General features: G+C 34.2%; 1 protein-coding gene across 1 annotated transcript; it reads right to left on the reverse strand.

The window, feature by feature from the left end:
* Positions 1-10339: 10339 nt before the first annotated feature.
* Positions 10340-10990, reverse strand: LOC140867244 (uncharacterized). Its single transcript, XM_073272320.1, has one exon. The coding sequence runs from the start codon at positions 10854-10856 to the stop codon at positions 10500-10502; it is 357 nt and encodes a 118-aa protein (XP_073128421.1). The 5' UTR covers positions 10857-10990; the 3' UTR covers positions 10340-10499.
* Between the last annotated feature and the right edge of the window lie 3675 nt (positions 10991-14665).

Consider the following 14665-nt stretch of genomic DNA (forward strand, 5'->3'; position numbering starts at 1 on the left):
TGTTATATTTGCGGTCAGCAGGGACATCTGCGGAGAGATTGTCCTCAGCGCATGAGTTCTGCTAGTGTATCGGGATCAGAGGTTGGATCTCAGGCTTCTATTGTTCCACGTCAGCAGCCAGCACCACAGAGTTCTTCTGGTTATCGTCCCCAGACTCAAGGGCAGGTATTTGCTCTGTCTCAAGAACAGGCTACTGAGGGAAGCGATCGCATGTTGGCAGGTACCTTTCTGTTATATGGTATTCCTGCACTTGTATTAATTGATACTGGAGAATCGCATTCCTTTATTTCTAGTCGCTTTGTTAAGAGACATAGATTACCTTATGTATCATTAGATATGGATTTAGTTGTATCTACTCCGTTGGAGCAAGAGATAGTAACTAAGCGTCTAGTGATGGGTTGCCTTCTAGAGTTTGAGGGTAATACGTTATCGGCTAATTTGATGATTTTAGTGATGGCAGATTTTGACTGTATCTTGAGAATAGATATGCTGACTTTGTATCACGCTACTGTGGATTGTTATCAGCGTCTGGTACAGTTTCATCCGGTTGAGGGTGATAGCTGGTATTTTTATGGTGAGGGTGCGTGACCTCCGATGCCACTTGTTTCGGCTCTGAAGGCATGTCATGTCTTGGAGTCAGGTGGGGAGGGCTACCTTATCTATGCAGTTGATATGTCCACGAGTAGTACGAGTATTGATTAGTTACCAGTTGTCAGCGAGTTTCCTGATGTATTCCCTGATGAGATTCCTGGTTTTTCTCCTGTGCGAGAGGTTGAATTTGGTATTGATTTAGTACCAGGAACTACGCCTATATCCCGAGCGCCTTATCGTCTGGCACCGTCAGAGATGAGGAAATTGAAACAGCAGTTACAGGATTTGCTTGATAAGGGATATATTCGTCCGAGTGTTTCTCCGTGGGGAGCACCTGTTTTATTTGTCAAAAAGAAAGATGGATCGATGCGATTATGTATTGATTACAGGCAGTTGAATCGTGTCACCATCAAGAATAAGTATCCTTTGCCGCGGATTGATGATCTATTTGATCAATTACAGGGTACTTCTGTTTACTCGAAGATAGATATGAGATCTGGATACCACATATGCGGATACGAGACTCAGATATTTCTACGACTGCTTTTAGGACCAGATACGGGCATTATGAATTTTTGGTGATGCCATTCGGTTTGACGAATGCACCGGCAGTCTTTATGAATCTGATGAATCAGATATTTCGAGAGTATCTGGATAGATTTGTCATCGTCTTCATTGATGATATTCTTGTCTATTCTCATGACAAGGATGAGCATGCACATCATCTAAGGATTGTTTTACAGACGTTACGAGATAAGCAGCTGTATGCGAAATTGAGCAAGTGTGAATTTTGGTTTGATCGGGTAGTGTTTCTCGGTCATGTGATTTCTAATGAAGGGATATCTGTTGATCCTAGTAAGATAGAGGCAGTGCTGAACTGGTCTCGTCCGATGACGGTTGCTGAGATTCGTAGTTTCTTGGGTCTAGCTGGATATTACCGTCGGTTCATCGAGAATTTTGCACAGTTGGCAAGGCCTTTGACACAGCTTACACGGAAAGATGTTTCTTTCATATGGTCCTCGGATTGTGAGGAGTCATTTCAAGAGCTGCGTGGACGTCTTACTACTGCACATGTGCTAGCTCTACCTTCTGGATCAGGAGGTTATGTTGTCTATACTGATGCCTCTGGTCAGGTGTTAGGATGTGTTCTGACACAGCATGGATATATTATTGCCTATGCTTCTCGACAGTTGAAGACACATGAGAATAATTATCCAGTGCATGATCTCGAGTTAGCCGCCATTGTATTTGCGCTCAAGATTTGGAGGCATTATCTTTATGGCGAGAAATTTGAGATATTCACGGATCACAAGAGTTTGAAGTATTTATTCACTCAGACGGAGTTGAATATGCGACAGAGACGCTGGATGGATCTTCTGAAGGATTATGATTGTGAAATCAAATATCATCCAGGTTCTGCCAATCTTACTGCTGATGCCTTGAGTCGGCAGGTGAGACTTTCTGCACTTCAGACTAATGAAATATCTCATATGATTCAAGAGTGCTGTTCATTGAGTTTTACGCTCAAGCACAAGAAAGGGAGAAATGGGATTCGGTTGTATACTATTTTGTCTGAGCCAACATTGTATTCTCGGATCAGAGATGCTCAGATATCTAATGTTAAGACTCAGCGTTTGGCACGTTTAGCCAATGGAGTTAATACATCTGGATTTCATTTTCAGGCAGATGTTTTATTGTGCTTATCTAATCGAGTGGTTGTACCTAATGTTGCGGAGCTCAGGAACGATATTCTATCTCAAGCTCACAGGAGTCGATTATCTGTTCATCCTGGAAGCATGAAAATGTATAAGGACTTGCGAACTAGATTCTGGTGGAAAGGGATGAAGAGGAGTGTGTATCAATTTGTTTCGAGATGTTTGGTTTGTCAATAGGTCAAGGCTGAACATCGACGACCAGGTGAATTATTGCAGAATCTTGAGATTCCCGAATGGAAGTGGGAGCACGTGACTATAGACTTTGTTACCCACTTACCTATGACTTCACGTCAGTGTGGTGCTATCTGGGTCGTTGTTGACCGTTTGACAAAATCAGCACACTTTATTCTTTATAACCGGGAGTATTCATATGATCGCATGGCACGTTTATACATCCAGGAGATAGTGCGATTGCATGGGATTCCAGTGAGCATAGTTAGTGATAGAGACCCGCGATTTACCCCACGTTTTTGGGGTAGTTTTCAGGAGGCGTTGGGTACCACTCTGAGTTTGAGCACTGCATATCATCTGGAGACTGACGGACAGTTAGAGCGGATGATTCGTACGCTGGAGGATATGCTACGTTCTTCTGTCATGAATTTTGGCTTATCTTGGCAGGATCAGTTACCTTTGATCGAATTTGCCTACAATAACAGTTATCATCGTAGTATCGATATGACACCTTTCGAGGCATTGTACGGTCGACGGTGTCGTACTCCGTTATTCTGGGATGAAGTCGGGGAACGACAAGTCGAAGGTCCTGAATTGGTACATCAGATTGTAGACAAGGTAGATTTGATCAAGCATAGGATCAAAGTTGCTCAAAATAGACAAGCCAGTTATGCTAATATTCGTCGCAGACCACTTCAGTTTGAGCCTGGTGAATATGTGTTTCTCCGAGTATTACCTTTCAAAAAGGTGATGAGATTCGGTGTGAAAGGCAAGTTATCTCCTCGTTTCATTGGGCCTTTCCAGATACTGGAGAAGATCGGAGATGTTGCATATCGTCTGGCGTTACCGCCAAATCTTTCCAGTATACATAATGTTTTTCATGTGTCGTTACTTCGACAGTATATAGCTGATGAATCTCATGTGATTCAGTTTACTGATATTCAGCTAGAGCCAGATCTGTCTTTTGTTGAACGACCAATCCGTATCCTAGACAGGAAGGAGAAAGTTCTTCGAAACAAGACTATACCACTTGTGATGGTACAGTGGCAGCGCCGAGGCGTTGAAGAAGAAACTTGGGAAACTGAGAGTCGTATGCAAGCGGAATATCCTGAGTTGTTTGCTTTGTACTTTTGATTTACCATGTAAGATGTAATTACAGTTGTTGTAATAAAACATGGTTAGATGTTTCATATTGTTATCTCGATTTGTCTTTAGATGTTATTTCGCGGACGAAATATCTAAAGGTGGGGAGAATGTAGTAACCCAGATTTCATTTTAAGATAATAATATGATAAACATGATTAAGGATTGGTAATTAATCAATTTCGGAGTGTTATTAGACTTCGGAAGAGAATCTGGGCTTTTGATTTTGGGCCAGATCGGAAGCTCCGAACCTAGATCGGAAGCTCCGATCCCAGCCACTTCGGAACCTCATCGGAAGCACAGAGATCGGAAGCTCCGATCCTGGAACGGACGTTCCGATCTCCAGCTGCCAGCAATGCTCGATGACTCAGCCACGAATTTTGACAAGTGTTGAACGTAGAGCAGATCGGAAGCTCCGATCGCCCGATCGGAAGTTCCGATCCCGACGTGTCACACATGCATGCAATGAGCTGGATCGGAAGCTCCGATCCTGAAATCGGAAGTTCCGATCCAGGCCGGGAATTTTGCCTATAAATAGGGCTTCTCAGATTCATTTCTAAATACGAATTCCTGAGTTTCTTTCTTCAGTTATATAGTGTGAGATATACACTTGAGGGCCCTATCGGTTATAATAGAGGTTCTGGAATAACCAAGGTATGGTTATAGTCATCCGGGACTAGCGACTCCAAAGGGCTAACTACGGACGAAGGTATGGTCCGGGAATCTGTTTAAGTTTTGGAAGTACTTATTAGCTTAGTTAAGGCTTATAGAATTTATGTAGTGATACGGTGAACTTTTGAATATAGGCTTGGAACCTAGGATCCTATTTTAATTGAACTAGCCTAGAGGTACGTACACATTGACTGAGATTGCCAGCGAGTATACATGTTTATATGTTGCATTTATTTGGCATTATTATATGGCATGATATATGATTTACCGCTTTCTATATTCATATGTCATGTGCATATACACGTTGAGCCTATACCTTGTTATACCTGACTATAGAGCCGCTAAGCTCTATACTCGATAGTCTGTCACTGAGAGTACCGCGACGGCGGGGGCATTTATGTCTGTCTACTCTGGTGTACTAGACGAGTGTGGTTGCACCCAGAGATTGATCCGTGCGGTGGCAGCACTTATGTGGTGCCGGTTCTGAGCATGATTTTTCAGATGACCCTGTACCAGTCATCATATTGCATGCATTATATACATATGTTTACTCATGTCTATGTACTGGGCGTTAGCGCTCACGTCCTAGTTGTTATCTTGGACACCCTATTCTATGGGGCAGGTCGCAGGATGGACGGAGCTGGTAGTTCAAGGCAGGACTAGGGAGCAGGAGCCTTGAGGATTTCATTATACAGAAGGATTCGATATAGCTGTATAATGTTTACTGTTTAATTTTTCGAGGCTGATATGTAAATTATGGTTTTGTTTCCGCATGTTTTACTCTGTTAAGTTATTTTGCTATATTAAGTTTAATGCATGCTAATAGTTGCCAGTTAGTAGGTGATATCATGCAGGGTCACTACAAAACGAGAGTGGTAACCTTCCTCCTGTATTTCCTTTTCTAGAACCAGAAGTATGTTCTAGGTTTAGGATTTTATTTTGAAGATCCTTTAGAGTTCCAAGAATTTCTTCTTGTTTCTTAAGGATTTCTTCAATTTGCCGAGGTATTTCATACAAGTGATTGCTGTAATATTGTACCGTCTTTTGAATTTCTCTAAGATCTCCGCAGAGTTTAGAGGAATCTGGGGTAATCTCTAAAAATTTAGAGTTAGAAATCATTTTTCTTTATCTCTTCAAATTTGAGAGCATTAGTCGTAACCTGTTATAAGTAATCTATTGTGAATAGATTAACTTGTTTATAGGATTTCGTATGAATAAAATCCTCTTGATTCAAACTTTCGTTTGAAGTCATCTTTTTGTAACATCTTCTCCTCAACAAAGAAAAGCATGAATTAACGAATAATATTATGTCTGAATAATTAACTTAAAGCTCTGATACCATTTTTGTGCATAATTTTTTATAATGCAAATGAGCACAAAATCGCCAGATTCAAGCATAAAACCTTTACAAGTTAAGCATAGAACCTATAGATTTCAAGCATATATTAGCATAAATCCAGCACAATAATTAAATATTAAAATATTCAAGTTTGGTGGTCCTAGAGAATTATAATAAAAAATCTTTTGCCTAGGGAGTTATAATAAAGTTAGGAATGAGGATTTTAGGACAATTCACTCTTATGAACATCTTATAATTTACAGATTTACTAATATTTTCATAAATTTTTGAGCGTTTTAATTTGTTTGGAACCTATTGGCTCCATTAAATTCTCGTTATACTCTCTTCTATAATTTCAAACATACATGCGTTACGCGGTAAAATCGATCCTATTATATATATAGGTAGCTAGTAACTTAAGAATTAATCCCATAACGACAAGAGAACTGTATGTATTTTTTCATGTGAAATAATACATAACCTCACATAAAATATGATCCGTTTACCACATTTTGATGAAGTGTTTTTGTACTACTCTATATAGGTATGACCGAATAAACCGCGTTGGGCATGAAAATTACCTGATACCCCCCATAATTTAACGAATCAAGACTAAATTAAATTAAATTAAATTAAAACATGTTGGTATGAGTTAGGTATAGAACAACATATCTTCATGATTCTTTACCTTTAATTTGAATTGTTAAAGGGATTTATAGCCACCTTGTTGGTGGGGAAAAAATTAATGAGTTAATTAATTTCCACCCAAATTCAAAAAAGTTAATTTCCAATTTCCAAGAATAATTCAAGGCAATTTAGCCAAATCTAATTTGTTCCATCAGAAACTCGCAAAATATTTTGACACATTTGTTAATATATTATATTATATATAAAAATATATTTACAACAGAATGGATCTATTAATTAACCAAATGATTAATATTCAGACAATTCATGAATTCAATTATTTTTTTAAAAAAAATTAAATGTAAAAATATAATTAAATTTAATCTACATGCAATTTATTTGGACGATATGTTCGTGACAGGGAAAATTCATTATAATTAGAGGGTCAAATTGACCGATCTTTCTCTACATCTTCCATCGTGGCAACCATCTAAGTCAACATATTAGTATTGCTTAGTGTGTAAACTTGGAATCGTTCATATTTCTATCACGGTAAATTAGTATGGCACATTGCACACGCGAATTATATATTATATATATTAAAACATTGTAAGAAGCCAGCCTGAAATTGTACTTTTTTGACCCCCGATTTAATTTGTTTGGTATCTATACTTACTCTTTTTTCTTTTCCCCATGAATATTAGTATTTATATTTTGCTGGATTCGAGATTTTATTTTATTTTATTCACAGTCTTTTTATTTATATATCAAATAAAATGTAAAAATTAATAGAAAATACCAAAAATTAATGACCAAGAAAGCAACTCATTATTTAAAAACAATAACAGGTCGAAAATTCATCACATAACATTGATTTGTCAGACCATCTCATTTGAATTTTTGTGATTTTAAAAATACTCGGTACTACTTAAAAATTCAGAATTTTTTTAGTTAAAATTAAGATTTCTTAATCATTTTCCATCCAAATGACCATGATAACATCGCTTTCTAATTTTTATAGTTGAAGTTGCAAATTATATACGTGTAAAGTCACATGAAATATATATATATATATATAAAAGTTACATGAAATATATATTTATATGTACATATATAACAATATGCTAGATTATTTTCAAAAAAAAAAAACAATATGCTAGATTTTTCTAGATTCGAATCGGGGAACTTTCTAATCCATTTTCAAACCACGCAGGAATTTCGTTTCTCCCCTACTTTTCCGCAACAAAAAAGTAAGTAAAGTAAAATGTGTAACAGTAATACTTACATGTAACCTTTTTTAACTTTTTAAAAAAGGTTGACCCTTAAAAGGGGATTCCATCACACATAAGCTAGAGGTTTATTGGCTCATGCGAGGGTTAAATAGAGGGATGTGCACAAATGACATGGACCTGAGAAAGGGAGCAACAGAGCATATCTCACAATATTTCAGCAGGAAATATGCTTCACATGAGAATCAAACCCGCAACGCTGGAAAATTTCTTTCCATGTCACCGGTCGAATGAGTCACCATGCATTTATATACATATATATTTATTTATGTGATTTTTTCTTTAAAAAAATAAAATAGTCCTTTCAATAACTGGGGGTGCATGATCTAGTGGTGGTTTGGTATGGTATGCGGATACCGCATATCGTACCGGAAATTTCGATACCGATATCGTACCGAAAATTTTGGTGCACCGACATGTCGGTATACCGAAATTTCGGTATGACATAAATTTATACTGATATCGTACCGAATACCGAAATTCGATACAGTATCAGTATGATACCGTGTATATCAATTTTTTATACTATTTTTTTATTAAAAAAAAAATCGATATACATGGTATCATACTGACACCGTGCATAACGATTTTTTTTCGGTATACCGAAATACCAAAAATTCAAAAATCTTATACTGATACCAAAAATTTTGTACCGTACCGAAATTTAAGGTATACCAAAATTTTCGATATTTTCGGTTTTTTCGGTACGATAAAGGCGGTATGACGGCATTTCGATATTTTTTGCCAGCCATAACATGATCTATAGTTAATATGCTCAGTTGTGTATATACACTATGATGCAAGATATTTCAGTGTTTGGTGTAAATGATGATATTTCAAATCCATGAATTATCTGATTTATCTCATGCATATTTTGCTCAAGTTCACCATAATAAGAGTTTTTAAAAAATACTTACCTATCCTTATCTTTCAACTGAAAGCCGTAAACGAATCGAGTCAATTCATATTAGAAGTTATCGAACTCGAACCAAACTCAAAATGTTAGAACTTTTTTGAGCCAAAATTATTTTATTTAATATATAGTTCTCAAGCAACTTGCGAAGCTGCGAACTTTAGTATTTTATTAATATAATATAATATAATATACATTTCGAGTTTTTCGAACTTTTCGGACTTCTGAATCTTCATTATCGAAATTTAATTTTCAAGCAATAGTTCGAATAGCTTGCAAATAGGTTCAAACATTTCGATCCAAAACTCCAACCAAAAAAATTAAAAATTTCAAACTTCGAATTGATCTCGAACTCGAATATAATTAATTTGAATCAGAGTCGAACCTGAAACTTTTATTTATATTCGGCTCCATTCGATTCGATTATGCTCATACTTTCAACTAATCATCTCGAGAGATTTTGTGTATGTGGTAAGACTTATTGTAACCTATTTTCGAAGAATAGAGGCACTTTTAATTGGACCACTCTTTAATTGTTTATGGTGATCTCTGTTGCTTGCAACTAATTATTGTTAAATGACGTATAATATTCGATTTGTTTGCTTGTGGAACGAATTTAATTAGTTTAAATTCGTCGTATTAACCATCTTATAATATGAATTAAATTAAGTCATTAAAATTAATTAGGAAACTAAAGACGAATCAAGTATAATAAATTTGATGACATAGAGAAAAAAAAAGAGGCTAGAGATTTCTTATTGACATGCATGATCAATTGGAATACAATAAAAAGTATATATAGCTAGGGATTACAAAGAAAAAAAATAGACTAAAATACTCGTAGACACTAATAAAGATAATACAACTAATAAAATTAATATTAGAATCACAGCAGAATGATAATTATTATTTCATTGTAATCCTCAGAAAGTTAAATTTTTGCATCCCCCTTCAAATGTATTGTACACTGTGAATTAGTGAAATTTTTTCTAACAAATAAAAAATTGAGCGGTCTTCCGTGCGATGATTTCAAGGATTTATATACATGAAACGAATTAACTCAATCTATACTTACACTTAAAAATAATACTTTTTAACATAAAAAATAATATTTTTATATGAATCCGTTCGGATCAAATATTCGTCTCACAAAATAGATCATTAAAACTATTTTAGCATAGTTTTAACTTTTATGTATAAAGTAATAGTGATGATTAATTATGACAATATTCTCGCAATCAATAAGACGATTTCTTTCTCGTTGTACTTAAAATTTAATAGATAAGAACAAGATAATAAGACACAAAAAAGGCACTTAAATGTGATGTAACAAAATGGCCTACCGAAAATGTAAACTATAAATAACTTTTAGTTTGATTGCCTAGAGCTGCTAATGAAACAGTATTAAAAACCTTGTCAAAATATGAGCAAAATTGTATTTTTCAGGGCATGTATAATCTTTTATCTATTTAAGTTGCATATTAAATTTTATAATCTTTGCTTTGATTAACAAATTTGGTCATTAAGTATCATTAGTGTTACAATTTACTTCTATATTCGCTATCAAATATTTAAACTTGTCAGGCCCCGGACCCATCCGGGCTTGCGCGATTGCACAATGAGTCCCTATATCAATTACTTCATAAAGAAAATGATTAATCAAGTTGATATAGAAATCCATTCTATGCTATTTTAAACTCATTTTAAAGTTTCATTTTTTCAAAGAACTGGGGATTCACAAAACTTGTGTATGGTTCGAAAATTTTTCTAAAGTATTTCGTTTTGATATGATTTAGCTCATCTCCGGCCAGTACATTTTTATTACAAAAATATGTAATGAAATATATATAAATAGGTCCCCAAACATGACATGTAATAATGATGATAAATTTTTTTAATAAAAAAATAAACATGTTTTTACACCACACTGAAATGAAAACGCTTCCATTAAGCAGCCACTAATTATCAGTACAATTCCAAATTAGAAATTCAAAAGAGACAAAAATAAAATAAAAATAAATAAATGAAAACCCCAAATGCTAACACAAACAAGTAGAATCCCAAGCACTCCTGCGCGAGCCACCCAGATAAAACTTGTACTTACTGTAATTCTTATTGCAATTACCGAGCCGCCGGAAGAGCCTCCTCCGGCCGGCCGTGAAGGAGAACTTGAGCTTGAGCCAGAGCATCTTCTTGAGCTTCCTGATGGATCGGAGGCGAACCCAAATGACCCTCTTGACTCTGAAGAAAGATCTCCTGATCCTCTCGGAGACGCTTTGTTTCCTGGAGAACTGGTAGCTTCGCAAGAACAGCTGCCTCTTCTCCAGCTCCGTGTATCCCATCTCGTTTCGGAAGCTGAATATCATCGGGCCCATGTTGGAGTAGTTTAGCGCCATGGATGGCCGCTACGGCCTATGTTTACATATACAGAGTTTTTCGAAGATTTGGATTTTGTTGGTGGGGGAATGGGAATGGGAATGGGAATGGGGAAGGCGTGAATAAAAGTTGTTTGGTGGCGGCTTTTAATGAGATGTTAATGCTGTGATATATAATCTTTTATGCTCACACCTGTATTTGTTTTTAATTATTCCCATTTCTCGTAAACTAACATATTTTATTTCTAATTATAATTTTTTGTTTTTTTGGAGGAGATGTAAGAGTTTGAACAAAAGTAGTCTCATGTAGAGGTATAAAAACCGGCTCGTGGGATGGGCTGACTCACAATATGTTACAACCCATCATTAGGCGGGGTATGGCAGGGCAGAGGGGCGGGACGGCCCATCTTTAAGGCGGATTGGGAAAACACCAATTTAATCCATCAATTTTGGGCGATGGGACGGGCCAATCTGACGAATTTACGTGTTATAATTTGATGGATTTTGGGGGGCCAACCCGCAACCCATCATAACCCACCATTATGCGGGTCAGCCCATATTTTAGGCGGGTTAAAAAATTATCAACATAACTCATCTATTTTTTATGATAGGACGGACAAGTATTGCTTTTAACATAAAAATAATATTTTTCAATAGATGGATCAACCAAAGACCTGTATTATAAAATTAATCAGGCTATTTCACATAAGTTTTTATGTAGAACAAATATGTCTTAGATACGAGATATATATCGAGACCTAAGATCTTGATGTTAAACAAACCATAAGCCATTTGTTGTTTTTTTTTTTTTTTGGATTATAGAGGCTTTCGTTGTCACATATATGATCGAACTCAGAGTTATCATATGTTAATTATGGAAGGGGTTATGCCACACTTTATTTATATTACGCTAGTCCCCTCATAATTTTTTAATGGTTGATTTAATGAAAATAAATAAGTGTAATTTTTTTTTTTCATAGATAAATTAAAGAGTACATGCTAGTATTTGGTCTAGTGTGCATGTGAATCGAATTAAATATTATACGGCCAAGTTTTAATCATGATATATCAACCAACATAATTTTTAAAAATTAACAGATTTAATTATTTAATCTCATGATTTTAATGAGGATGATTAAAATTGATCATGATCAACACATAATTACAAGGCTATAAGTGATTTAATAAAAATAAATGATTAAAAATATCACGCTCCAATAGGTAAATTACTAAATTTGACATTTTGCCTACAACAAATAGTTTTGTGTCTGAGATTAGATTAAAGTAACTTGAGTTGTTTTAATTTTATTAGAAAATTAATTAATTTAGGTATGAATTTAGCTCCAATTAGAGATAGATTCGAGTTCGACTATTTTACTTGCTGAGTATTTATAATCGAATGCTAGAAAAAAAATACAGTTTATAGCAAATATTAGAACAAAAACATTTGAACTCGAATTGGATAAAATAAACTAGACTCTAATTTCATAATTTTAATAGAAATTAAAGAATATTAAAATTTATTACAAATTAAACAGTAGTAAATAAAACATTATGGACGTGTGAAATACAAGTGAATAAGTGCTAGTCATAACTAGGGCTGTACGCACACTTTACGAAGACGTGTTTGTGCGTGTTGATTAGAAAATGGGTGAAATGAAACCTTTACTCAAATTATTATATTATTATTATATAATAATTAACTAATTCAACAAGGTCTTAAAAAATTTTATAATAAAAACATATTTTTTTAAAAACAATTATACATTAATCACTTCAGCTCTTTCCTTAATATGTAAACCTTTTTTTCCACACAAAATTAAGAAATTCCTTGCAAATACAAAGTTTACAAAACTTCCTATTTAACTAAGGGGTATATTAGTTAAAAAAAAATAGTACTATATAGTATATATATGTAAAAATTGGACTATATATTTGGTCAATTGGAAAAGATCAGGAAACCCTGTATAATGGAGATGGACGTAGTATTTTATATATATAATAGGAATTCAAACTTGGGGAGATTGAATTCCTTGCGGGGTTCTACTTTACATATTTCTTTCATGGTTAGGAATTTTCTTTTTTTAACTACGTAATCAACAAACTTTTGACTTCTTTCTGGGAGAGCCATCCTTTTCTTCCCCAAGTTTGTTCAAAATTATTGCACGGTTATGTCATTATTTTATTTTGTTGACAGATAACTCATGTTCGTTATTCTTCTGTGTATTAGATGAACAATCGGGTTTAACGCAGTAATCTGTAAATCAAACTAAGGTAATTTAACTGTAATGAATAAACCTTAATTATGCAACAAAATCGACCGAAAAAATATTGATAATTAATAAAATTGAATTTTGTGACCATTTGATTTTGTGCTCATTTACTTCACCTATTCATATACACAACAGATACTATTTATTTATTCTAATTCTTATACATCATGGCCATCGGCCATAAGCCAACTAGCACTCATGACTTCACCATGAAAATTGGGGTGCACTAATTTGAAACAGATGGCAAATTTCTAAGCCTTTCACAGCAAGTTTTGTCAAATGACAATATTTTTGCTAATAAAATATTCAATTAATTATTATCATCATTATTATGTCATATTACATAACAAAAATCCAACCAAATCAGTTAATATTTGTAATGCGAAAATAACTTGTACGAAACTATCAAAATATATATCCACTGGACATGTCACGATTTAATAGGAGCAGCTGACTTTTGGACCAAACAACTGACACTTTTCTTTAATGCACGAAAGATGGAGTTTATTACAAAATGCCTTCTTGTGCCAGTTGTTTTCTTTCCTTCTTCTCTTCTCTTTTCTTTTTTCTTTTAAAAATATATAAAATAATATTAAAAATTACTATAATTTGTGACAGTTGGCTTATTTAAATTTAAATTACATGTAATTAACGACTAAGACAGAAACAATGAAACTTCAAATGGAAGTATAATGACAAAGAATGAGTGAAGAAGATGACAGAGAAAACAGATGGGAAAACTTAATTAATAATGAGTTATAAAGAGGAGCTAAATGACGGATTAAAAATGTTAATTAAGGTTTAAAGATAAGTTAATCAAACCAAGTTCAAGAATCCCATTAATTAGTTGTCTTAAAGTGTACGCTTTTGAATTCTCTTGGTTTGGTTTATCGATAATTTAAACGAGTCATGGAAACTTGTAGAGAGACTATTTTCTAATCCTCCCTATTCTTATCTCATTTAATTAACATTAAGTCGGAAATTCAAATTATTTGAACTTTTATATTTTTAATTATTAATAATTAATTAATTAGGAATTATATATGTCTAGCAGTCTCATACATTTTCATAGCTCTAGCTTAAATCAATCGCGTGTCGAGCTAATTTTAAGGTCGATTTTATTTAATTAATTGTTGTGTATTTAAAATAATAAATTATTAACGAAAAATTATTTTTTTCCATTAAATTGACTATTTTTTTTTGGTTTTGGTCCATCAATTTTTCAAAGTTTGGTTTTGGTACACCAACTTTTAACTTTCGTCTATTTGGTCTATTTTCTAACATGACAACTTGACACGTCAGCATTTTTCAATCACATCATCATTTTTTCTAGATCACGTCAGAAATTGGACCAAAATAGTCGAAAACTAAAAATTAATGTACAAAAACCAAAAGACAAATTAATAGACAAAAAAAATTATTTTTCCATTTATTAAATAATATTAAAAAAAAATTTCAAACTGACTCGAGGCCTTTCCCCAGTTTCCAACGAGCATATAGGAGCTCAATGCCAGAATGAGCTCAAATCAAACGACTAAGAACACATATGTTAGAGTA

The sequence above is a fragment of the Henckelia pumila genome, chromosome 4, assembly GCF_033568475.1.
Source record: "Henckelia pumila isolate YLH828 chromosome 4, ASM3356847v2, whole genome shotgun sequence".
Taxonomy (NCBI): domain Eukaryota; kingdom Viridiplantae; phylum Streptophyta; class Magnoliopsida; order Lamiales; family Gesneriaceae; genus Henckelia; species Henckelia pumila.

What these genes read in the sequence shown, in the direction of transcription:
- LOC140867244 (XM_073272320.1), bottom strand. Translation starts at nt 10,856, where the DNA reads ATGGCGCTAAACTACTCCAACATGGGCCCGATGATATTCAGCTTCCGA.